This window comes from Somniosus microcephalus, chromosome 22 (genome assembly GCF_052327205.1).
Source record: "Somniosus microcephalus isolate GS21.2 chromosome 22, FLI_Smic_1.0, whole genome shotgun sequence".
Classification (NCBI taxonomy): Eukaryota; Metazoa; Chordata; class Chondrichthyes; order Squaliformes; family Somniosidae; genus Somniosus; species Somniosus microcephalus.
In genome coordinates, this window is record NC_141008.1 from 23,645,551 (window position 1) to 23,673,014 (window position 27,464).

The following is a 27,464-nucleotide window of genomic DNA, read 5'->3' on the forward strand; positions in this document are numbered from 1 at the left end:
CTTGAACTTTCGACGTAGGACAACCAGTGATGGCAAGGGGCTATGGAAACGAAAAATGGCAGTCCGGAACAATCCGGGCCAGACAAGGACCTCTGATGTACACCGTAGATATTGGTCATAATGTGATAAGGCGTCATGCGGATCAACTGGTAGAGTCGAGAGCAAGGGTCGAACCCATGGTTGTGACAGAGACAGCTGTGGAAGATGTTCATGAACCTGAAGCATCTACCTCGGCCGAGAATGTATTTGATGATGATGACACCCAATACATTGGCAACCAACTAGAGGAGGCACCTCAACAACAAGAATCAGAGACCACTGAAAGGCGTTATCCAAGCCGAATCAGAAAGCCTCCTGAGAGACTGAACCTTTGAACTGTTATACCTGAAGTTATATATGTATATATGTTATGTTTATTTGGGAATATGACTGTTAAGCTAAAAAGGGAGGATTGTGGTGTATGTAACCTGTTCCACCTTAAGAGAACTTAAGCCTGGTCCACCTTAAGAAAGGTACTACTTTCTTTGGCTGCTGTATACATAATACCGGTGGTGACCACACCGGTATATAAGCACAGTGTAATAATATTGTATTCAGTATAGTCCGACCTCCAACCAGTAAAGACCTGTTGAATTTACTCTTGTGGTCTGTGTAGTAATTCTCACTATAACACACAGACTTAACAGCAACGATCCAGTCCTGTCTGAGGTAATGGACGATGTCATTCGAGGGAGAGCTATAGGAGATTCTCCTAGTTTGAAACCTTACGTTTCAAAAAGAAATGAGCTCTCCATCCAGGCAGGTTGTCTTCTTTGGGGACGCCGTGTCATCATTCCGCCACCTCTGAGGGAACCTATACTGCAAAAACTTCATACAGGCCACAGTCGGATGGTTCGGATGAAGGAAATGGCAAGAAGCTACTTCTGGTGGCCAGGTCTCGATGGAAATATTGAGGAGAAAGCCAAAACATGTTCCCCATGTCAAAGGGTCCAGAATGCTCCACAGCTGGCAACCCTACACCCCTGGGATTGGCCTGCAGAAGTGTGGCAGCGAGTACATGTGGACTTCGCCGGTCCTTTCGAAGAGAAGATGTTTATGGTGGTTGTGGACGCTCGTAGCAAGTGGCCGGAGGTCGCTGTGATGAGGTCTACCACGGCAGAGAAAACAATTGAGAAACTTGGTGAGATGTTCAGCCGTCATGGCTCACCGGAACAACTCGTAAGTGACAACGGTCCACAATTTGTATCACAGGAGTTTGCAACCTTCCTGCATGTGAATGGTGTCCAACACATCAGGTCTGCGCCCTATCATCCCTCTACTAACGGCCTGGCAGAAAGGTTCGTGCAAACTTTGAAGCACGCCTTGAAGGCATCGCAAGGTCAGGGCTCAATCCACCAACGTCTGAACAGCTTCCTGTTGTCCTACAGGAACGAGCCGCATGCCGCAACCAAAACTTCACCCGCTTCGCTCATGATGAAGAGGCAGTTGCGGACAAGTTTTGACTTACTCAAACCTCCAAGGGCAGAACAGGTTGTCCATTGTCAACAACAAGCTCAAGTTGAAAAGAGAGAGAAAAGAGCCAAGGAGAGACGGTTTCACCTGGAGAGCACGTCCTAGCTCGAAACTACAACACTGGACTGAAATGGGTTCCTGCTACGGTGATCGCGCAGACGGGCCCTGTGTCTTACACGGTTGAGACTGCCGAGGACGTCGTCTGGAGAAGACACACAGATCAACTGTTGCTAGGAGCAGAGATAGCCACAGAGGCTCCAAGGGCTGGTTGGCCTGAACTGTTTCCGGATGATACCGCAAACCAGCATCCTTTGCCACAGTGCTCTTCTCCAACACAGGAAGTCATAGAGACTGTTCCACCTGTGCAAACTCCCTGACTTTCGACTGACACAGGCACCTTCTCTATCTAGGCCAGTGTCAATGCCTACTGCTGTGGAAGCCAGCGATGACCGCCGGTATCCTGTCAGAGAGCGGCGGCCTCCAAGACGCTTGGATCTGTAGGCTTAGTGACTTACCCACAAGACTGGGGCAGAATAAACCCCAGGGTAAAGTCAGGGTTTGAGGCAGTCTACCTCTACCCTTGGTTAGTTGAGTGCATTGAAATTAACTTACCTGTTGAGGAATAATGTGGACCTTTCATTTAAGAGGGGAGGAATATGTTATGTATTGTGTGTTCTCCTCCCGCCTGTGGTGGCGCTGTCACAGCAGATACATGGTTGGGTGTTCTCTTGGTTAAGTTTAGCTCTCTTTGTTCGGAACTCTCCAGAAGTTTCCTTTCCTTCCTGAATAAAGCACGTCATGTTTGAATCTCTGAGTTCTGAGTTCTAATTGTGTCTAGGTAGAAAGGTACTGACACAACAATTTGAGGAAAAACTTTTTCACCCAGAGGGTGGTTGGTATCTGGAACTCACTGCCTGAAAGGGTGGTAGGGGCAGGAACCCTCACAACATTCAAGAAGCATTTAGATGAGCGTTTGAAACGCCATAGCATACAAGGCTATGGACCAAGTGCTGGAAAATGGGATTAGAATAGATACGGCTTGATGGCCGGCGCAGACACGATGGGCCGAAGGGCCTCTTTCTGTGCTGTATAACTCTATGAGCGAAAAATTCGGTTGGTTTGCGCCTCCCGTTAGCGCCTTAAGAGGGCGCTAATGTGGTGCAAAGCAACTAGCGCCCATGCACAGCGATGTTTGCGCCACTCACGAAATTGACTAGACATTTTGCGGTGGCGCTAAACACTACCACCACGATCTCCTGCGCCCGCAGATTGTGACGTCAGTCGAGCGTGCAATGCCCTGGTAGCGCCCCGGACCGGATATTGAGTGGTGCCCCCTGTCTTACCACCTGCCGCCAGCAATGACAGGTTGAGGGGAGCGTTTTGCAGTCGGGAAGGGACTGGGGGAGCGCTATTTAAAGGCGCCCTGCCTTTTTTTGTTGGCGAAATTTTTTCACCACGCATTCTGAGAGAGAGATATTCAAAGCTGTGTTGAGGAGTTTTGGGTACTGAGCAGCACTTTGCAGGTTCTTTTTTATTTGATCTTCCTTGCATCGATTTAGAAGAGACTATGGGGGCTGCACTCTGAGCTCTTTCCCTGGGCCTCTCCATCGAGCAAGATCGACCCAATCCCCTTTAAGAAGTGGCCGGCGACAGTGTGTCTGTGTTCCATTGCTGACTGACATCACAGGAGTTTCGCCAGCGCTCTGAGGTAGTGCCTCGCTCCCCGGCCTTTGCGCCTTAAGACAGGTGTGCAGCGCCTGATTTAGCGCTCCAATCACCTCCAGGGGCGATAGAAGCCAAGTTCGCAGTCGGAGGCGATAATTAGCACCAGGCACTAAACATTTGCGCCCGGCCGATAATCGCACCCCAAACAGGGTGATATTGAATTTCTCCCCCACTGTGACTCGATGACTCTATCAGGCAGCTCCTGGCTGTGGTGCTGCTCATTAATTTCCAGGATCCAGCCCAGTTTGTGCACTTCTTGTTGCTTGTATGATGAGAAGAGGAAGTTCTGTCTTTGTTTTATATGATTTTATAAATATAGCTGGGTTTCAAAATAGAATTAAAAAAAATGCTTGCAAACTTCTCTAATTGGCAGGGTATCATTCACGAACAGACCTTGGCTAACTTTCAACCAATGAGCTCGAGCAAGAAGTAAACTTTGAACCAATGATATGCACCAGAGGGTGGGGAGGTTGGGTTGGGTAGAATTGACCAATGATATTCGGGCAGATTAATTTTTTATCCAATAGCAGACCGGCTGGCCTGATGACGTTCACAAACAATGAGGCAGCACCGCCTGTTGACTGACGGATGCAGCGACCAATAGTATTCGAGAAGGGCGTCGTATACGGTCCAATCGGCACGGGGTGTGTGGTGGTTGCAGCCAATGGGAAGCGGGAGTGTTGGTGGGCCGGGGCGAGCTGGGGCCGGGAACCGGGGAGAAGCTCCGGTGTCTCCGGAGCGGCAAACATGGAGAAAATGGCTAGTTCGGTCAAACAAGTGCCCACCCAGCTGCTGCGGGGTCGTCAGGGCAACAGCCTGGAGGCGGAGAGGGAGAGCTTCGAGCGTGGTCAGGTGAGAGGAGAGGAGAGGAGAGGTTAGGGTTAGGGTCGGGGCCCTGGGCGAGGGGCAGTGGGTTACAGTGGGGGTGGGGTGGTGTCAGGGGTAGGGGTGGTGTCAGGGGTAGGGGTGGGCCCGGAGATGCCCAGCCTGCCTTATGGTAGAAGGTGCATCCCAGCTACTGCATCTAAACTTTGCAATTCCTCCTCAAGAGTCCCGTCTGAATCCAAATCCTGCTTGGTTGTGGAGTTGCGGCATGAAGCTGCAGCAAGTCATGTTTTCCTTAGTGAAGTAGAATGAATTGCACTTGGCAAATTGCACAGTGTAGTGCTTGGAGAGCTGATCGTGTATTTCAGGATAAGTCTGTTTGCAATTAAACGTTATAATTGCATAAAGTGATCTACATCTTTAAGAGGTATTAAAACTGGAGGAGAATATGGGCTGGCTGGCTGTCTCAATGACTTTAGCAGTGCAATCTGTTTCTCAGAGTGGGCAAGTTGTTAAAGTTTCTGGTGGAGTGTTGTGGCTCACCTTTTTCCTCCCTTCTTGTCTGAATTAGTTTGCCCCCCTCCAATACCAGGTGAAGTTCCTTGGATAGCAGTGGTTCGAAGTATACCATGCTCAGTTGACCATTTCTCATGTGTGATTGGACAGCGAGTCTCAGCAGAGTACTTGTTCCTCGCATTGTCCTGCATCTGCAGACATACATTTTCAGTAGAAGTCACTGGGAATCCAATTTGCACCAGGAGCCACAACATAGTTGGAGATCTCGTCCGTCTGCTCGAGTTAGATCGGCTAACTGAGCACAGGGTTTGTGGCTGGGTCCTCCTTGCCCAGATAACTCATTGGATGCTTATTAGTGCTCCACTAGGTCAATTAGACCAGAACGCTCCTGGGGTTCAGTCCCTGCTTTGTATTGAATTAAATAATCTCAGTGGGGCTTGTTGGAAGATACCTGTGTGTTTGAAATGCATTGGAGCATCAAAAGAAATAAGGGTACATGCTTTTCACAGCTGTGAAGTACCCCTTGGTGGAAGTGAGTGTGTGGCTGTTGGCTGAGGACAGTTTGGCCTTGGTTGTGATGGGACCCCCACAGTTGCAGAAACACTGAATGTTTGCACTTGCACAGCAAGAGTGGCCGTCTGGGTGAGGTAGCAGAGGGCTCCTGCTGCTGTATCCCAGTGCAAAGCACTGCTTTCAGGAGAGGGTCAGTGAAGAAAGGGGAAAAAACAGAATCATCTCCTCACATTCAGCACAGCGCTGTCCACTAAATGTTGTGTAAGAGCCATTTTAATAGTTTATCCTTGAGGGTGAGGTACTTTGTAATCCGTTTTCTACTGCATCCTTCCGAGCTGATTATTTTTCCAAAGACAACCTTGCCGTAAAGTTCAGTGGCATAATAAAAACCTAAGTGTTGTGTGTATCAAATAGTCTCAGCCTATGGAGAAAAAATCTGACTTCATAACTGCAATATAGAAGCTTGTACTGTGTTTTCAAAGGTTTGTTCATAATTTGTTTTACTGTGGGCCGATGTGCTGTCTCCATCTGATTCCTTCCTCAGCAATGCAAACAGAAATTTGGAATTGGCTTTATGGAGATAAATCTGGTGCTTCATGGATCGAGCAACGATCCGTGTGACTGCGCTGATTGTAGGGGATTGAGCAGGTCTCTGAGGTTCTAGTGTTGCCCACTTTTTTTTTTTACAAAACTTGTTGGACTATCTTTGGTGTCCTGGCGGAGCTGTGGACTATGGAAAGAGAGATTCACTGGTATGGCAGCGTAGTGGTTATGTTACTGGACTAGTAATCCAGAGGTCTGGACTAATGATCCGGAGACATGAGTTCAAATCCCACCACCGCAGCTGGGGAATTAAAAAATTCATTTATAATAAAAGCTAGTATCAGTGACCATAAAATTACCGGATTGTTGTGAAAACCCACCTGGTTCACTAATGTCCTTTTTAGGGAAGGAAATCTGTCGTCCTTACCTGGTCTGGCCTACATGTGACTCCAGACCACAGGATGACTCTTAGCTGCCCTCTGAAATGGCCCAGCAAGCCACTCGGTTGTATTCACCACCACCTTCTCGAGGGCAATTCGGGATGGGCAATAAATGCTGGCCTTGCTGGTGACCTCCGCATCCCATGAATGAATAAAAAAGCAACACCCTAGCTTGTGTTGTTGGTCAGCCAGGCAGTGAGTGTCCGAACAGGCTGGGATGTTGGCGGTGATGTGTACCAGGCAGTAGTGAGGCGGGTAAAACTGCATGATGTTTGGAATGAAAATGATAGATTGTAGCTGCAGATTTCTTTCCTTATCATCTTGACCACGGACATATAAAGTTTTTTTTAATAAAGAAAAACGACCTGATCCTGCATTCATTTTTGATATTGGAATTTTTAGTTATGAGCACTAAATTTCCTGCTAACAATTGTTAATCTTCAGCTGCATTAATGATATTGTGTACACACTTGGGGAGTGACTGTATGTAGAATTGGAACCCATAATATTAGATGTTTCTTGTTTTTTAAGAAATCTCTCAAAAGTGGTTATAAACCACTCTGGCTTTGTTCTTGTGTTTTGTGGTGATTATCTTGCACATCACTTGCAGGTTTCGATCGATTAGTCCACATGTATCGAGTATTATTTCAGGCAGAGTGTTCAGGGTTGTTTTGGACTTCTCTGTGATTTGTGACTGATTCTCATAACCTCGCTTGGAGGCTATTTTTCTCTTCCTTCCCCTTTCCCTTTTCATGTTTGCGCAGTGGAAGGCTTGTTGCTTCATGTGCCTCTGGGCTTCCATTCATGTCCTGCCTAGCAGTGGGATGTTGATCAGGCTATGGTTCAATGCTATTTACACTGCTTTTCTTGCTCTCCAACAGCACGTGGCAATGAAATGCTATTTGGAGGTCGGGTTATCTCTGCTTACACAATGGGAAGCAAGCGTCTTGTTAAAATAGTACTGTGAATTAGTTCTATCAGTCTTATAGTTTTTTCTCTCTCTCTGCGTAGTCGTGCCCACAATAGCATGATTGGAATTCAGCATTCAGTCTGGGCAATGGTGTCCCATCACTCATCACTCTCTTGTGCAGTGCGTTGCAGCAATCCTGACACTGACCCTCCAACAACACATTGGATGGGTTGTGACCCTTGCCGAAGAGTCACATGAGCAGTGTGGACTTGGCGGCAATCTCTGAGACCGTTTAGAAAATCATAAGGTGGGGGAAAACTGTCCAAAGAAGTGCTTGTTGATGCTCCTGACAATTTGCATTTGTATAGCACTTTTTAACATAGAAAAACATCCCAAGGTGTGTTTTCGAGGCATAATCAGGTAAAATTGAAGACTGAACCAAAGGAGGAGATGTTGTGAGTGGTGACCAAATGCTTGGTCAATGCTGCGTTTTAAAGATGACCTTTAAAAAAGGAGTGTGAGGTGGCGATGCGGAGGGTTTAGGGAAGGAATTCCATAGCAAGTCATGGCTGTCAATGGAGCAGTGTATGACGGTGGGATGTGCCCAGGCCAGAATTGGAGGAATGGAGAGTTTTAGGGAGGTTGTAAAGAAGGAAGGACTTGCATTTATATAGCACCTTTCATGACCACTGGACGTCCCAAAGCACCTCATAGCCAATGAACTACCTTTTTGAAGTGGAGTCACTGTTGTAATGTAGGAAACACGGCAGCCAATTTGCACACAGCAAGCTTCCACAAACAGCAATGTGATAATGACCAGATAATTTGTTTCAGTGATGTTGATTGAGGGATAAATGTTGGCTAGGACACTTTTATATATTGGCCAGGATCTTTTACATCCACTTGAGAGAGCAGACGGGGCCTTGGTTTAACGTCTTATCCGAAAGATGGCACCTCCAACAGTGCAGCACTCCCTCAGTACTGAGTGTCAGCCTAGATTTTGTTCTCAAGTCTCTGGAGTGGGATTTTAACCCACGACCTTCTGACTTGGAGGCGAGTGTGCTCCCAACTGAGCCGTGGCTGACACTCAGGCTGGAAGGGGCTAGAGATTGATAGAGGCAAGGCCAAGACAAATTTCGCACCAGAATAAGCATTTTAAATTGGAGATGTGGTGAATCAGAAGCTCATGTTGGTCAGCAAGTACGACTGTCCTGTAGTAGTGATCGTTGGAGCAGGAATTGCTGCAGGATACGATACAGGCAACAAGAGTTTTGGATGAGCATAAGTTTCAAGGCCATTCAGGGGAGCATTGAAATAGTCAAGTCTGGAGGTAACAGAAGCATGGATGAAAGTTCAGCAGCAGATAGGCTGAGGCAGGGGCGGAGACGGGCGATGCTGTGGAGGTGGAAGTAGGTGTCTTTTGTGATGGAGAGGATACGTGGTCAGAAGCACAGCCTAGCATCATTGGGTGCTGAGGTTGTGAACAGTCTAGTTCAACTGGAGACAGTGGCTGGTGAGGAGAATGGAATAGGAGGCAAGTGTACAGAATTTCTGGCAGTGGGCCAAACCAATGGCTTTGGTCTTGCTGGTGTTTTTACAGGAGGAATTATTGACAGATCCAAGACTGGATTCAGGACAAGCAATCTGACAGCAGTCTTTATTTTTCTCCTTCCTGCAATGAGACTGATGCACTCACTGTATGTCAGGTTGCCATCACTTAGCATGTCTGTGGTGGTTGTCCAGAGTAAGATTATACTTGAGCGGAGAGGCTACTGGCAATTGTGAAGAGCGGCCTTTTTCTGAGACCGGAGGTAATTAAAACTCGAAGATGCTGGTGGTTCAAGTTCCTTGGTTCTGCTGGCTCTTTCATGTAGTAATGAAAGAGGCTGAAACCTCAGTGTTTCCATTCCAGGAGTTTACAAACCACAGTTCAAGGCCTGTGTTACAGAGCAGTGTTAATAATAGTGCAGCTTGGGGTCATTTGGGACTCTTTATCTGCAGTCCTTAGTGGAACCTCTGCTCTGTGTGTCTCTGGTATTCAATCACAGCACAGCAAATGTGGGATTTTGCTGAAACAGGAATAGAACGAGACAGATATTTAGATTGTGCTCTTTTTAAGAAGCTAATAACCCTGATGTGCAGAACACTAAATCCCCATTTATTGTCAGACATATATTTACCGCATTGATTTTAGTGCACAGACATTTACTCTTTGGATGCGGTCTGTTCATAATACAAAACAATGTGGTTTCTGCACATCTGATTTTTCACTTAGCCGCTCAGTATGAATGATGTGTTGGACTAACTCGTCTTAATATGATCTTTCCCCTCTTTCCCTGACCTCCCCTCCTGTCCTGCACTGCCTCACCCAGCTTCCTGGACTTGTCTGCAGTGACCTGAGTGGAAAAATAGCAACATCCATCAGCAGTGCGAGGCTTTACCAAGAAGCTGCCCACAGCGTTGACTGCTGAAAAGAATGGCATCTCTGTTATGCTATGCTCTACGGTTTATGTTTTGAGTTTTTGTCAAGCCTGGCTGGATTCTATGGTGGTGCTGGAAACGACAATGGTCTGCAGGTTCTGGCATTGACACTTGGGCACTATGTACAGAACTCGTTGTCCTTGCACAGGCAGTTTCTAGCACATAAATGAATTGTGCTTGGTATTTGCAGATTGAACTACTTTTTTGGGGCTCTCTCCCTGTCGGTGATGAATTTAGCTGGCGCAGCAGGAGGGAGAACATCGGCTAGATTTTTCCAGGCTAGAGTTGAGGGTCCACTGCTGGACAAGTGTGTCTGTATTGTGTGCATGTGTGTATATCGTGTGATAAAGGCTATTGAACCCATCTTAGCTCATCCATTTTTAAAGACTCTACAGTCTGCTCATCATGGTATCCAACTCCATTTTAAATGATTCCAGAGGTTTCACCTCCAATGCCAGGTGTCCATTCTGCATGTTGATCATCCTTTGTGCGAAGAACTTCCTAACCTCAGTCCTAAATTTGTCTTTCATTAGTTTGAACATATGTCTCCTTGTCCTACTGTCCTGGTTTAGTTCAAAACAGCATTCTGGATCTACCTCTGGCTTCCTCAGTGCCTTGTGTACGATCTTGTGTACAAGATCATCTCTTCATCGCCTCCTTTCATGGCTGAAAAGCCTGAGTTTCTTCAGCCTTATTTTGTAACTGACATTCGGAATCAGTCTTGGGAAACAGTTCAGAGAAGAGTCACAAGTGTCCTGGTGACCAGAACTGCATACAGTACTCAAGGTGTGGTCTGATCAGATGACTGTTGAGCGCAACTTGTCCTCTACTGTTTTGGCTACATAGTTCTCATTCTGTTTGCTCCACAGTAGTTGTACATGTTGATTGTACTAAAGCCTTTAGATCTCTTTCAACTTCATCTTCAGTTATTTTGCCACAATTCGTGGAGTGCGTGTGTTGCCCATTTTTCCCGTGTTATTAGTGGGTCTTGTGACGTGGCCCACAGAGTCGAGACTGAATTTCCCTTCGATTAGGTTCCAAAAATCGGGACTAGTTCTGTGCAGGGTTTGAATTAAATTGAAGCACAGATGTAACTTTTGAGACAAATAGAGGCCGGAGGGGGCACTGGCGACACCACCTCTGACCCCCGCACGGTGCGGCAGTCTGAGCTGGGGGCATTTGGGAACGGCCTGACTCTCGAGAAATTTGGCTGAAGCAAGGTGAAGATTTCTGGAGCACTCCAACCAGGAAAGGCTCATCATTCAGGGACTGAGATTTCTCAGCAGCAAAATCGGTATCAAATCTTACTGCAAAATAACAGGCTGTTTATCCCAAATTGAAATGTACTGAAGAAGCCAGCTGTACTTGAAGCTCCAGCAGGTGTATATCCCGTGACTGCTGCTACACTTCCATGTTATTGTTCACACAACAGTCGGTGCTGACAGCAAATAATATCACAGTTTTAACATATCTTTTGTTAGGTGTCAGCCGTGGCTCAGTGAGTAGCACTCTCGCCTCAAGTCCCACTCCAGAGACTTGGGCGCATCATATAGGCTGGCATTCCAGAGCGGCCCTGTGGGGAGCGCGGCCCTGTGGGGAGCGCGGCCCTGTGGGAGCGCTGCTGTCTTTTGGATTATGGGGAGTTGGAGAGGACACACTGGTTTTACACCACTTCTGCCCTAAATAGTGCAGGATAAGTGTACCCTAGCTAAAGTGAGGCCATGCTAATAATGGGTTTTGTACCAAGATGATATCATAAGTCTAAAATTCCAAAGTTATGCTGATCTAATTGCTGCCACTGTAAAAGAGGATGACTTGGCCCAGCAGCCGAGAAATGTTGATGCTGGGATCTCAAAGGTCGTCGTCGTACGTGTCTTCATACTGTTCCCTTTGGGGAACTGTATGAAGTGGAAGGATTTCTGGCCGCGATTAACGCTCCTTCTGTGATCGTAACCATCTTCGTACCAGCCATTAGGGTGGTTAGTCCTATGGCGGGAGGGTTTTACGGGCTCCCACAACCCATACGAGGGGGGGGGGGGGGGGGGGGGGAACGCAAGTATCCCGCTGGATGTCAACCCAGAATTTAGAGCCGGACCTCCGACTCCACTTGCTGGGACTGTCTGGAGCGGGGTTCGAAACCCTGCGCCTTCTGGCCCGGCGGCGGGGATGCTACTGCTATGCCAAAGGCCCACTCCTATCTCAAAGGTGAATTGCTATGATTCAGCGTCCTGTTAGAGGCTTTACCTTACTTGGATTGGTATTTGTCAAATTTTATTTGCTCTCTTATCTTGGAAGCTCCCAGCTTCATTTTTGGCTGTACAGTGTTTTGGGTTGTCCTGTGGTTGTGAAAGGCGCTATGTAAATACAAGTCTTTGTTTTTTGGATTTGAAAGTCTCCCTCAAGTCTGTTTCTTGTTTGGGTGCCTTCCATAAAATGACTGCGAAGCCTGCGACATGTTTTTCCCCCGTGGGGCATTCCCAGGGGAAGCAGCAGGAAATCTGGAAAGCTAGGCTTGTAAGGCAGGACTGCAGTAGATGTGGACCCTCCTACAGATACTCAGCCACCATGGTGTATAGCCCCAGAAGATCACTCTTCAGTATATCCATGGAATTGTGTCTAAGTAGGATTCTGCTTTGTGTGGAATGTCTACAGTGGTTCCTGGAGCTGTCGCTTGCTTCAGGATGCACTACATTGTAGAGGATCCCTCTCTGATGGTGCCGCAATGGATGACCGTGGACTTGACTGCTGTGTGCTGCACATCTTCGGGGAGTCTTCAGTGCTTGCATGTGGTCCTGATGCTTTGAAGCATTTTGTCTTTTCATGGTAGGATCCCTGAGATTTTCCGAATGTTCAGCAACCAGTGTCTGGCTTCTCCGAAGCCTCTGCTCATTACGCTCGCTCTCCAGTACCTTTATCATCTGGCTTCCTTCTAGTATTGACTGTCTATCACTCTGAGTTAACTTAACTGGGCTGGTGAGTGCAAGTGATGTGGCCAATTTCTGTTGTCTGTCTCTCTTCCTATATATCTATACATATATCTCTTATTTAAACCTATGTTTTATTTATAAAATCTTTTATTTATGTATGTATTATATCCTTCCGGCTTCTGTGGCGATTAGAACAATGAAGAATGTAATGAGTTTCCTGCTGTTCACTCTTTGCCTTCCTGTACAAGTTAGAACCTCCAAAAAACTCTCCGGCTCTGTCTGCCCAGTCTCCATCCCCTGCAGTATGAGCTGAGTAAGTTCCTGCTCCTGTACTTGGGAGTTGTGCACCAATCCTTTCCTGCATGACAAAAGGTTTATTTTTTTTGTTGTCTCAGACTTTGAGAACTGTGAGAATTCCCATCGCTTCTCCTATGAAATTTCCCATCGCTTCTCCTATGAAATTTGAGTAGAAGCAGTGAGGTTTCAACGGGCACACGTGCATTGCAGATGCTGAATCGATTTTAATTGAAGCCTTTGTGTAATTGTCACTACAGACTTTTTCAGAGAGTTACTCCGATTTGTGAATGTACTTTTAGAGTCAAGATATCGTGTGTGAAGTGGCGGCTTGCAGCGACCACACTTCCCAGCACTGACCTTGAGGTCATTAAATCTTTGAAGAGGGGGGTTGGTGAGATTCCACTCACCACCTGTACCAGTTCCTTAAACGTGGTGCTTTAAAAAAAAAAAAAATTCATTGATGGGATGTGGGCGTCGCTGGCTGGCTAGGCCTGCATTTAGTGCCCATCCCTAATTGCCCTTGAGAAGATGGTGGTGAGCTGCCTTCTTGAACCGCTGCAGTCCATATGGTGTAGGTACACCCACAATGCTGCTGGGAAGGGAGTTCCAGGATTTTGGTCCAGCGACAGTGAAGGAACGGCGATACAGGTCCAAGTCAGGATGGTGTGTGGCTTGGAGGGGAACTTGTAGGTGGTGATGTTCCCATGCGTCTGCTGCCCTTGTCCTTCTAAGTGGTAGAGGTCGCGGGTTTGGAAGGTGCTGTTGAAGGAGCTTTAGCGAGTTGCTGCAGTGCATCTTGTAGATGGTACACAGTGCGCCGGTGGGGGAGGGAGTGAATGTTGAAGGTGGTGGATGGAGTGCCAATCAAGCGGGCTGCTTTATCCTGAATGGTGTTGAGCTTCTTGAGTGTTGTTGGAGCTGCACTCATCCAGGCAAGTGGAGAGTATTCCATCACACTCCTGACTTGTGCCTTGTAGATGGTGGAAAGGCTTTGGGGAGTCGGGAGGTGAGACACTCGCCGCAGAATTCCCAGCCTCTGGCCTGCTCTTGTAGCCACAGTATTTATATGGCTGGTCCAGTTCAGTTTCTGATCAATGGTAACCCCCAGGATGTTGATAGTGGGGGATTCAGCGATGGTAATGCCATTGAATGTCATGGGGAGATGGTTAGAGTCTCGCTTGTTGGAGATGGTCATTGCCTGGCGCGAATGTTACTTGCCACTCGTCAGCCCAAGTCTGAATGTTGTCCAGGTCTTGCTGCATATGGACACGGACTGCATCAGTATCTGACGAGTCTGGAATGGTGCTGAACAGTGTGCAATCATCAGCGAACATCCCCACTTCTGACCTTATGATGGAGGGAAGGTCATTGATGAAACAGCTGAAGATGGTTGGGCCTAGGACACTGCCCTGAGGAACTCCTGCAGTGATGTCATGTGATTGAGATGAATGACCTCCAACAACCACAGCCAACTTCCTTTGTGCTAGGTATGATTCCAACCAATGGAGAGTTTTCCCCTTGATTCCCATTGACTTCAGTTTTGCTAGGGCTCCTTGATGCCACACTCGATCAAATGCTGCCTTGATGTCAAGGGCAGTCACTCTCACCTCACCTCTTGAGTTCAGCTCTTTTGTCCATGTTTGGACCAAGGCTGTAATGAGGTCAGGAGCTGAGTGGCCCTGGCGGAACCCAAACTGGGCGTCAGCGGGTTATTGCTGAGTAAGTGCCACTTGATAGCACTGTCGACGACACCTTCCATCACTTTGCTGATGATTGAGAGTAGACTGATGGGACGGTAATTGGCCGGGTCGGATTTGTCCTGCGTTTTGTAGACAGGACATACTTGGGCAATTTTCCACATTGCCAGGTAGATGCCAGTGTTGTAGCTGTACTGGAACAGCTTGGCTAGGGGCGCAGCTAGTTCTGGAGCACAAGCCTTCAGTACTATTGCCGGAATGTTGTCAGGGCCCATAGCCTTTGCAGTATCTAGTGTTTTCAGCCATTTCTTGACATCACGTGGAGTGAATTGAATGGGCTGAAGACTGGCATCTGTGATGCTGGGGACCTCGGGAGGAGGCCGAGATAGATCATCCACTCGGCACTTTTGGCTGAAGATAGTTGCAAATGCTTCAGCCTTGTCTTTTGCACTCACGTGCTGGGCTCCACCATCATTGCGGATGGGGATATTTTTGGAGCCTCTTCCTCCTGTTAACTGTTTAACTGTCCACCACCACTCGCGACTGGATGTGGCAGGACTGCAGAGCTTTGATTTGATCCAATGGTTGCGAGATCGCTTAGCTCTGTCTATCGCATGTTGCTTGGCATGCAAGTAGTCCTGTGTTGTAGCCTCACCAGGTTGACACTTCATTTTTTTGTTATGCCTGGTGCTGTTCCCGGCATGCTCTCTTGCACTCTTCGTTAAACCAGGGTTGATCTCCCGGCTTGATGGTAATGGTAGAGTGAGGGATATGCTGGGCCATGAGGTTACAGATTGTGGTTGAATACAATTCTGCTGCTGCTGATGGCCCACAGCGCCTCATGGATGCCCAGTTTTGAGTTGCCAGATCTGTTCGAAATCTGTCCCATTTAGCACGGTGGTAGTGTCACACAACACGGTGGAGAGTATCCTCAACATGAAGATGGGACCTCGTCTCCACAAGGACTGTGCGGTGGTCACTTCCACCAATGCTGTCATGGACAGATGCATCTGCAACAGGTAGATTGGTGAGGACGAGATCAAGTAGGTTTTTCCCTCTTGTTGGTTCCCTCACCACCTGTCGCAGACCCAGTCTGGCAGCTATGTCCTTTAGGACTCGGCCAGCTCGGTCAGTTGTGGTGCTACCGAGCCACTCTTGTTGATGGACATTGAAGTCCCCCACCCAGAGGACATTTTGTGCCCTTGCTACTCTCAGTGCTTCTTCCAATTGGTGTTCAACATGAAGGAGTACTGATTCATCAGCTGAGGGAGGGTGGTAGGTGGTAATTAGCAGGAGGTGTCCTTGCCCATGTTTGACTTGATGCCATGAGACCTCATGGGGTCCTGAGTCAATGTTGAGGACTCCCAGGGCTACTCCCTCCTGACTGTATACCACGGTGCCACCACCTCTGGTGGGTCTGTCCTGCCGGTGGGACAGGACATACCCAGGGATGGTGATGGTGGTGTCTGGGACATTGGTTGTAAGGTATGATTCGGTAATTATGACTATGTCAGGCTGTTGCTTGACTAGTCTGTGGGACAGCTCTCCCAATTTTGGCACAAGTCCCCAGATGTTGGTAAGGAGGACTTTGCAGGGTCGACACGGTTGCTGTTGTCGTTTCCGGTGCCGAGGTCGATGCCGGGTGGTCTGTCCAGTTTTATTATTCTTGTTTTTCGTAGCGGTTGTTTACAACTGAGTGGCTTGCTGGGCCATTTCAGAGGGCATTAAGAGTCAACCACATTGCTGTGGGCCTGGAGTCACATGTAGGCCAGACCAGGTAAGGACGGCAGATTTCCTTCCCGAAAGGACATTAGTGAACTGTATGCTGTATTGGCAGGTCTCTGGCCGCCCACCCACTATTGTATTTTATATTGGTGATACTGGGGTGTTAGTGCAGCTGCTTCCTGGAGTGTGGGTCTTGTGCAGTGACAGCAGCCCCCCAAAAAAGAAAGACTTGCATTTCTATAGCGCCTGTCACAACCACCGGATGTCTCGAAGTGCTTTGCAGGCAATGAAGTACTTTTTGAAGTGTAGATCCTGTTGTAATGGGGGAAACGTGGCAGCCAATGAAGTCCTCCCACATACAGCAATGTGATGATGACTGGATAATCTGTTTTGTTATGTTGATTGAGGGATTGGCCAGGACACTGGGGGTAACTCCCCTGCTCTTCCAAATAGTGCCATGGGATCTTTTACGTTCACCCGAGAGAGCAGACGGGACCTCAGTTTAACATCTCATCCGAAAGACGGCGCCTCCGACAGTGCAGCACTGCACTGGAGTGTCAGCCTAGATTTATGTGCTCGAGTCCCTGGGACTTGAACCCACAACCTTCTGACTCGGAGGCGAGTGTGTTACCCACTGAGCCACAGCCGACGAGTTAACTTGCCCTAAGGTAAGTAGGTGCCTAGTTTCGGCAGGTTTGGGATTGCTGCTGGGTGTACGAAACCTGTGCTCGGGAATCCACTGACGCCAACAAAAAAAAACGGCTCATTTACACAACGAGCCTTCCACGTGATGGGATTTGGTGAATCTGCCAGTTTTGCCGCAGGGCAGTGCTGACTGTGAGATCCGTGATTGGGAAACCAGCAGCACGCACCCTTCACAAACACCAATATAAAAGCAGCAGTTGTTGGCTTGTGCTGTGATTTTTGACTGGTGTTCAGAAAGCTTCTAACCAGGAGCTGCCAAGTTTCACAGATCTGTTCAGTTAGCAACAAAAGGGGTTGCCTCAGGCTCTTCAGTGTAGGCTTCGTCCTAGCCAGAGGAAGTAGTAAACACCTTTACATGTTATTGTTATGCTTTGGAGACATGCAATTTACTTCAAGCTTTTAGTTGTACGTATCTGTAGTTCTGCTTGGATTGTTAACTGTCTGTAGGATGTACTGAGCTACCCTGAATATTTGGTGTGCAAGGGCTGGGATTTCCCCTCCTCCCTCCCTATGATAAAACTCACAGCATCTTCTACTCCCGAGGATTAAAACGTTCTTGTTTTATTCCAGTTATTTAATGCAATTTTTTTTTATTTTTTTTTTAGCCCAACAACAACTAGGAATGAAGTATTAATGTGGGGTCATATTCCAAGTCCATTTGAACTATAACTTTTAAGTATCTTCAGCTGCTGGATCCTGTAATGTGGGTCTTGTGCAGGTGGCAGCAACTTTAAGACAAACTGAATGGATTTTTTTCCAGACGAGTGGTCCCAAAGCCCCACCGTGCAGCCAATTGACAGGAGGGCGAGAGCCCTATCTACTGGGAAGCGACACCGGTTGCTCTTCGCAGGTCTCGCCTGCATTAAACCAGCTTTCGGCAGCACCTCCCAAACTCGCATCCTCTACCACCTAGAAGGACAAGGGCAGCAGGCGCATTGGAACACCGTCCCCTTCCAAGTCTCGCACCATCCCAAATCGAAAATGTATCGCCGTTCCTTCATCGTCGCTGGGTCAAAATCCTGGAACTCCCTGCCTAACTGCTTTGTGGGAGTACCTTCACCACACGGACTGCAGCGGTTCAAGAAAAAGGCCCCCCACCACCTTCTCGAGGGCAATTAGAAATGGGTAATACATTCTGGCCTTAACAATGCCCATATCCCAAGAATCAATTTTTTAAAAGCTTTAGATTTACTTCTAATTTCAATTTCAAGCCACATCCACTTTCTCACTTAGATTTGATGTTATTGTCGATCAGAATTGAGATCAAAGCTACCAATCACTGCCACAGAGTGTTACTTTAGACTGGTTCCTAATCTATTTTAGCAAATTGTGTGGACAAAATGCTATGATAAAACCGTCACCTATTTCTCATTGACTCTAGTCTTCATACTGAAGATGATTATGTTTGTGGGGAAACCCCTTGTTATTATAAGCACTTCATACATTGGCTCATTGCAAATGCAGTTGCAGATAGAAACTGGCAGCAGTCTGTGTGTTACAGGTACTTTCACTTCAACCACAGGCCTCTCAGTTGTTGACTTCAGACAGAACTCGAGTGCACCGGGCACCAAGGCTGTAAGTACACGCTGCCCTCTGAAATGGGTAGGCTACTTAGCAAATATATCTCAATGACCAAGGGCCTCTGGTTCCTTGTGAGCACGTGAAAATGGAACTGTGGGGTCAACTAACAGTGGATGTCAAGCCATGCTGCTCCCGGAGGCCAATCAAACTTTATTTTCATCCATCTAAAAATACACTGATTTACTCCCCTCCCTCCCCCCCCCCCCCCCCCACCCATTGAAGCTTCCCATTGTTTCTTAAACTAACCCAGGGTTTTGCCTCCACTGCTCTATCCGGGAGTCCATTCCACATATTGATCACATTCTGTGCGAAGAACTTCCTGATGGCAATCCCAAATTTGCCTTTTGCTAGTTTAATAGTCCCAGTTGAGTATAAATGGAGACAGTATTATGTGTTCGATTCGCAATGACCCTAGTAAAATTAAATAGATTGCCCCATGAACATCACTGTGCAAATGTTCTACATCCATTTTGTGTGCATGCATCTGCGCTTGGTCTCGAGTTTTTAAAAATTCGTTCACGGGATGTCAGCCTTGCTGGCGAGGCCAGCATTTATTGCCCACCCCTGATTGCCCTTGAGAAGGTGGTGAGCCGCCTGCATGAACCGCTGCAGTCCGTGTGGTGAAGGTACTCTAACAGTGCTGTTGGGGAGGGAGTTCCAGGATTTTGACCCAGCGACGATGAAGAAATGGCGATCTATTTCCAAGTCAGGATGGTGTGCCACTTGGTGATGGTGTTTCCATGCGCCTGCTGCCCTTGTCCTTCTACATGGCAGAGGTCGCGAGTTTGCGAGGTGCTGTTGAAGATGCTGTGTTGACAGCACTGATATTGATTCTGTTGGTGAGCAGAGACTTTGTGTTGGTTTAGTTCATTGTGGCTCCCACATTTTTGTTATTTATAAAATCTGTAAGTCTGTTCTTCACTTAACCCCACCGCCCCCGCCCCCCCCCCCTAAAAAAAAATCCTAAGTCTGTCCCTGCATGAGAAATTCCTTTTAAACTGCTCCATTTAGCACAGCATTATTTTCAGGTGAGCATTCTGTTATCTGTTCCATTATCTATGACTTGTACACTTGTATTTATATAGTGCCTTATCATGTCAAAACATCTCCAGTGCTTCACACAATGAATTTCCGAAGTGTAGTGACTGTTATGTAGACAAATCGCAACCTTCCACTAACCGAGATGAATGAATAGCTAATCTGATTTTGGTGCTGCTTGTTGAGGGAGGAATATACCTGAAGCCACCCAGAAAACTCCTTTGATCTTTAAATTGTGCCATGAGATGGTTCAGGTCCATCTGATCCATTGCAACAGACAGATGGGGCCTTGGTTTAGCATTACAGCTAAAGAATAGCACATCAGCGGCACAGGAGATCCTCCGTACTGCACTGGAGTGACGCACAAAATTCTGAGCTCAAACCCTGATGTGGTGCTTGAACCCATGACCGTCTGACCCAGAGGCGAGAATGCTGCCAGCTGAGCTAAGCTCACAAAGGGCGCATGGCTAACTCTAGTGGTTTGCTGTAGACCACCGCAGAAGAGGCAGGGCTACTGTGGAAGGGATGTACAAACAGTGGGCTCAGATTAATGGGTGTAAATATAAACTGGAAATGCCCAAGTGGGCTAGAAGCTAAATGAGTAATCTTTGACTGCAATTTGAGCCAATATGTTAAAGGTGCCATCAGAAGTAACTTGCGTTTCAACTTAGTCAACAGTGTCAGCTGTGGCTCAGTGGGTCGCACACTCGCCTCCGAGTCAGAAGGTTGTGGGTTCGAGTCCCATTCCAGGGACTTGAGCAGATAAAGCTAGGCTGACACTCCAGTACAGTGCTGAGGGAGTGCTGTACTGTCCGAGGTGTCGTTGGATGAGAAGTTAAACCGAGGTCTAGTCTGCTGTCTCGGGTGGATTCCATGGCACTGCTTCGAAGAAGAGCAGAGGAGTTCTCCCCGGTGTCCTGGCCAATATTTATCCCTCAACCAACATAACAAAAACAGATTATCTGGTCATTATCACATTGCTGTTCGTGGGAGCTTGCTGTGCGCAAATTGACTGCCGTGTTTCCCACATTACAACAGTGACTACACTTCAAAAGTACTTCATTGGCTGTAAAGCGCTTTGAGACATCTGGTGGTCGTGAAAGGTGCTATAGAAATGCAAGTCTGTCTTTCTTTTGGTAATGGCAAGCGACTCGGCGTGCTGGGGATGGGAGTTGTGGGACCCTGGGTGACATGACATATAATATGATTAAATTTGAAAAGTTATAGCACAAAATAATACTCACATGCGCAACTCTAAAAGAGCCAACTTCAGGATTGTGTGGGAAGAGCTTTAAGACTTGGACTGGAGTGGGTGGGGTAGTACTAAAAACTTCAGGACAAATGTAACACTTTTGAGGACATTCTGTTGAGCAATTCGGATAAATAATGCCGAGGGTTAGTTAGTACGTACCAAACATATTAACAAGAGATTACAAAGCCTTACGAGAAACTAAACCCAACGGGAGAAAGGAAGGGAAATCACTGGGAAGAGGACAAGTGTCCAAAAATGTGAAAATTGCAGTCTGGGGGAAAAGAGGGACTATAAATGAGTAAGAAGCCAAACATGACGGTGAAAAATTCTTGACAGCATGAGAGTTATTGAAGAACACTTGCGATTCCCTCAGGTTGCAAACTAAAATAGTTACCATAGTAAATGATTACTTCCTGACAGTTTTTACTGGAGAAGACACTGGTGGAATACTATCCATTATAAGAAGTTCTACTATTAAGCTTAGTAATTTTCACATCACTTGTGGATGTTCAAGAAAGGCTCAAAATGAATAAATCATCAGAGGCCGGAGGTTTATTCCTGAGCGTACGAAGTGAGATTAGGTCAAAATATACAAAGCAATTGTCATAGTGAGGGAGTCGATGAATCTTCTTCGGCAGTCCCTCGGAACCGAGGATGACTTGCTTCCACACACAAAATGAGTTCTCAGGTGACTGATGAGTCCAATGCGGGACCGACAGTCTCTGTCACAGGTGGGGCAGACGGTGGTTGAAGGGGCGGGTGGGTGGGGTGTTTGGGTTGACTTGCGCTGCCTGCGTTTGGCTTCCGCTTGCTCTCGGCGAAGAGACTCGAGGTGTTCGGCGCTTTCCTCCACTTTGTGCGGTCTTGGGCCAGGGATTCCTAGGTGTCGGTGGGGATGTTGCACTTTTTCAAGGAGGCTTTGAGGGTGTCCTTGAAGCAATTCCTCTGCCCACCTGGGGCTCTCTCGCCGTGTCGGAGCTCCGAGTAGAGCGCTTGTTTTGGGAGTCTCGTATCGGGCATGCGGACGATGTGACCCGTCCATCGGAGCTGATCGAGCGTGGTCAAAGCTTCGATGCTGGGGATGTTGGCCTGAGCAAGAACGTTAGCAGTAACAAGGCAATGTGGTACCTAAAGGCAACAAAACCAAGTGCATACTTGTAGACATATTGTCTTGCATCAATAACTGGCAAAGTAATGGACTCAATTAGAAACAAACTTTGAGATTACCTAAACAGAAACAACCCAGTCAGAAGGGTTACATACATCCTGACTGACTGCCTTGATTGATTGATTTTTGAGGAAGTGCTCTTTTAATGGATTTGGGAAAGACTCATGATACAGTATACTTGGACTTTCAGAAAGCCTTTGAAAGGCTCTTACAAAGGCAGTGGGTATCCTCAGTAAAACTTGTATGTGGATGAAGTCTTGACTGAGAGGAGGAAGCAGGGAATACTCGCTCAGGTGATGTTGGCCTGGGGAGATGTACTGAGTGGAGTCTTTAGGGATCAATGCTAGAACCTTGGTTTCCAGTTGGGTTTTTTTTTTTGCAATCGAGTCGAATGAATCAGTCAAGGGCTTAGTCAAAGTTTGCAAGTGGGCAGAATCCTGGCCGATCAGATTCAGTGCCAATAAATGCAAGGTGTAACGGGCAAAAACATAATGGGGAGATGTACTCGGTCAATACTCTGGCTAGGGAAATGGCTGAAAGAGATCTGGGAATGACCGTTAACAGGTGCAGTCATTGCAAGAAGCATTAAAACCGAATGCTGAGCTATATTGCCAGACCAGTGGAGTTCATTCGGCGGAGGCTCTGTGGTACTCTCATCAGGCCGCGCGTTAAGTACTGAGCATGGTGAGAAGAGGCAGGTGAAATGTTCCAGGGGAATTAATTTAAAAATGAACAAGAATTGCACTACTGTGTTTTTTGATGTGGACACATGAATTGCTAATTCCATCGGTTGTAAAGCACACCGCATTCTGAAGCTGTAAATGCAGCTTTATCCTGCTCTGTCCGGTTTTGTGTTTGGTCTAAACCAAACCTTGGACGTGTTCTCAGCAGCTTGCTCCCGCTTTTGTGAAGCTGGTTCAGAATAATTAACTGAAAGTTCTAAACTTGCATAAAACATTTTGTGAGCTTCACAGCCTTTGGTCTCCACTCATTATCCATCTTTGTAATCTCGTCTCACATTTGACTTCACTAACGCCGCTGGCGCACCATGGCTGCAGCGTGAACTTTCTACGGGATGCGCTGCAGCAACTTGCCAAGGCTCCCAAACCCGCAACCTCCAACACTTCGAAGGACAAGGGCAGCAGGCACATGAGAACACCGCCACCTCCAAGTTCCCCTGCAAGTCGCACACCATCTTGACTTCTACGTATGTTGCCGGTCCTTCATCATCATTGGGTCAAAATCCTGGAATCCCTTCCTAATGGCACTTGGCAGTTCCTTCACCACATGGACTGCAGCAGTTCAAGAAGAAGGCTCATCTCCACCTGATGGGCAATAAATGTTGGTCTTGCTAGCGACACCTACATCCCGAGAGAGAATATTTAAAAAAAAAACAAAAGGCCATTAAGCAGATGATCCTTCAGCTGTGATCCATTGAAGGATTTTGTTGGAAAATATTTGCAGTTCTGTGCAGGTGGTGACTTGTAGTTGATGAGTCACTTTGTTTCCAAACCGCTGATGCTACCGTTGATTCTTGTAAAACAGCAGATGGTGTATTAAAAATTTACACCATCACCAGCGGAGAAGTAGACCAACGTTTCCCGAGAGTGGTGGGAGCCAGAACTTGCAGGAAAGGTTGTTCTGTTGGTGCTTTTATTTTCGGAGTGACTGCTGCTAATGAACCGGAAGCTGCGCAGAAGCATTCTGCGGATAAATGTCTGGTCCCAAATATTGAAAAGTAACGTTCACCACAACAGTCAGAGGACCTGATCGTGATAAACACACTCGGCAAGATTACAATAAAACACTCGCCAGCTGACAACATCCTAATGTCATATTTCCTCGTTAAGTTGTACTGGAAGTTTTCGCAGTTCATTCTGTTGAATTACTCACACTGCTGCGCCTCTCTCTCTCTCTCTCTCCCCCCTCCTCGCGTTCCCTCCCCCTCTCTTCTCACATTTCCCCCCCCCTCTTCTCGCGTTCCTTTTCCGCTTTCCTCCCCCTCCCCCCGCTCACCTCTCGTTTTTCCCCCCAATCTCTGTTTAGCGCTCCTCTCTCTATCTCTCTGCACTGTCTCTACTCTCTCTCTCAATGATACTTTTCCCAGCCGATTAAATCCAAACCTCCTGCGCCTGCGTTCTGTTCACCAGCTGCGTGTTCAAACCACAACAGACAGATGACCTGATAGCGATAAAGACATTCCGTGAGAGTATAATAAAACTTTCACAAGCTGCCAACATCCTAATATCACCTTCAAGCTACATCACAGACCTCTCAATACCTGAAGTTTCCACCCCTCACCTTTTCTCTCTCCTAATTTGTGGGAAGTCCGTCGAGAGCAAACAAAAAAAACCACAGGAACTGCGCATGTGCAACTACTTTATTAGGTTGGCAGCAGTCACGTCCTTTTATTTTACTCTCCCATCTCCCTCCTAATGTAGGTTGACTCATTGCTGGGGAATAACTGTAAATGCTGGTCACTCTTTGGTGCCTTGTTCCAATGGCCATTTTTAGCGTGAGCCCTGAAGATGAGTGTCTGCAGGTTATTTGACCTCGCAGCCAATTCTATCCTGCATCCGATCTCCATACTTGAGAACCTCCAGCAGGAATACTCATAAAATCATAGAAATTTACAGCACAGAAGGAGGCCATTCGGCCCATCTTCTCCGTGCCGGCTGACAGAGCTATCCATCCTAATCCCACTTTCCAGCACTTGGCAGTATCCTTGTAGGTTACGGGACTTCAAGTGCATATCCAAGTACTTTTAAAATGTGATGAGGGTCTTTGCCTCTACCACCTTTTCAGGCAGAGTGTTCCAGACTCCCACCACCCTCTGGGTGAAAAAAGTTCTCCTCAAATACCCTCTAAACCTCCGACCAATTACTTTAAATCTATGCCCACTGGTTATTGACACTTCTGCTGAGGGAAATAGGTCCTTCCTATCCACTCTATTTTGGCCCCTCATAATTTTATACACCTCAATTAAGTCTCCCCTCAGCCTCCTCTGTTCCAAAGAAAACAACCCCAGCCGATCCAATCTTTCCTCATAGCTAAAATTCCCCAGCCCAGGCAACATCCTCGTAAATCTTCTCTGCATCCCCCTCCAGTGCAATCACATCCTTCCTGTAATGTGGTGACCAGAACTGCACGCAGTATTCTAGCTGCAGCCTAACTAGTGTTTTATACAGTTCAAGCATAACCTCCGTGTCCTTGTATTTGATGCCTCGGCTAATAAAGGCAAGTATCCCGTATGCCTTCTTAACCGCCTTATCTACCTGTCCTGCTACCTTCAGGGATCTGTGGACATGCACTCCAAGGTCCCTCTGATCTTCTGCAGTTTTCAGTGTCCTACCATTTATCGTGTATTCCCTTGCCTTCTTAGCCCTCCCCAAATGCATTACCTCACACTTCTCCGGATTGAATTTCATTTGCCATTGTTCTGCCCACTCTGACCAGTCCATTGATATCTTCCTGCAGTCTGCAGCTTTCTTCTTTATTATCAACCACACGGCCAATTTTTGTATCATCTGCAAACTTTTTAATCATACTTCCTACATTCAAGTTCAAATCATTGATATATACCACAAAAAACAAAGGACCCAGTAGTGAGCCCTGTGGAACCCCAGTGGAAACAGCCTCGACGACCATTTATCGTGTATTCCCTTGGAATGGTACTGTTAAATAAAAGTGAAGAGCGGTTTTCCCTCTCGAATTCAGGGTGTTTGAGGCTACTTGAAGCACTTGTACCTCTCACTCGGCTGATCCCAGATAACCCGGCACTGATCCGGGATTGAATATGCGAAGGTCCTGGCTCAGCTACTGGGAGCCACTGATATTTTGCCACATCAGCAGATCTGTGGTACTTCTGCAGGTGATAACACACTGTTCTATAAAGAAAGAAGGCAAACGCTATACTTCTGACAGTGTCTTTGACCCAGCTTTTTGTCGGTCCCAAGAATACCTGTGACAGTGCAAATTGATCCTCTGTCTGTCCTTCAGATGCGATGTTAAATTGAGCCCTAACTGCCTGTTCTGATGGATGATATGGACGTCATCAATCATGGCACCATTCATAGAACAGGATGTCCTCCTGGTGTCTTGGTCATCATTTCTCCTTCAAACCCCACCAACAAAAATAGATTAGCTGGCCATTCATCTCATTGTTTCTTTTGGATCTTGTACACCAATCCTTATAGACTGCAAGGTTTGACTCCCCGTCTGTGGTGTGTTAGTTGATCTTGGGCGAGCACAGGATCAGGCTTGGCTCGGCTTCATCTGTGGTTAAGTGGCCTGCTGATGGTTTGAGGTGTGGAGGAAGGGATGACTCGTGTGGAGCGCTGGAGGAGCTGCTCCCTGATGTGGGCCGTGCCCTTCAGGAGTGGTTGGGATGCAGTTCTGTGTGTTTCATTAAATCATCTTTGCAGTGTTCAGCTTTCGACTTATTCAGGATATGCTGTCTGTAACTGGAAGTCAAGGTGCATGTTCCAAATCCACAAAAAATCTTGCCTCATTGTAGCACCTGGAATTCATCATCTCAGTAGGTTTATTGTGTATCTGTAATACCTGTACTTGAGCGTACAAGATAAGATTTAATTTCACTGTTATCTTGTCTGTGTGGTGTAACAGCCTGGCTGCAAGCCAATTCTATTCTCTGGGCGGCCTCACAGGCTGTGACAGAGTAATTAGAATCATAAATATTTTCACTTGGTAATATTATGCTGGAGGGAATGATAAATAGAACGGGTGTAGCCAGAATTTTCTTTTGATTTCTGCTTTCAAGTGTGCGCCTACACAGCGAATGTTGGCAGGCTCTTCAAATACGAGGGAGGCACCACAGCGAGCCTGATCATGTTCTCACCTTGCGTGTGCAGGATGACTTCACCCAGTGGGAGTCTAGACAGCGATTTAGGAGTGGAAACCTTGGCTGACTCCTTTCCCCTTTTCTCCGCCCAGCCCAAGGGTGTTTGAGGCTCGGTGTACCAGCCAAGCCTGACTGGCGCCCTTTGCTGCGATCAGCTAATTCTGCCCAGATGGTCCATCACACCTGGAACCGAGTATTGTTTAGTTCTGCAGCAGGCGGTGTCTTAACCTTCAAAGCACTCTCGCAAGCTCTTTTAGAATCTTCCATTCCTGTGTTGGACACCATTCCCTGTTGTGTCGTGAAAGACTAACCTATTACAGGGTTTATAATTGGAGCCTACATTTAACGTGCTATGTACATTTGTAGCCACTGGTAGCCGGAACCTCTGCAGAAGATGTTGTAAAATAAATCCGATGGTGTGTGACTGCAGAATGGCATTGACATAGCATCTTCAGGACGTGCCAAAGCACTTCACCGTGATGAATTTCTTTAGAAGAGCAGTTCCGATTATGTGGGTAAATCCTGCAGCCAGTTTATGCACAAATTGCAGATGTAATGAACGACCAATTAATCAGTCTTTGTGGTTTTGATTGATGGATGAATGTTGGCCTGGACACTGGGACAACTCTCTGTTCCATTGGATCTATTACAACCACCAACATTGGAACAGGCAGTAGATCCTCTGTCCAACATCTTGTCTGAAACATAGCACCTTTGACAATGCAGCACTCGCTCAGTATTGTACTGA

General features: G+C 47.1%; 1 protein-coding gene across 2 annotated transcripts in view; it reads left to right on the plus strand.

Moving 5' to 3' along the window:
- Positions 1-3,910: 3,910 nt before the first annotated feature.
- hip1 (huntingtin interacting protein 1) overlaps positions 3,911-27,464 on the plus strand; it is a 279,248-nt gene continuing 255,694 nt past the window's right edge. For both annotated transcript variants that reach the window (XR_015073207.1, XM_085964331.1), the window contains exon 1: positions 3,911-4,089. Coding sequence is in view for 1 of the 2 variants with exons in the window: in XM_085964331.1 (XP_085820457.1) it covers positions 3,985-4,089 (105 nt within the window). In the remaining variant the exon portion in view is untranslated. The remainder of the gene's footprint in view (positions 4,090-27,464) is intronic.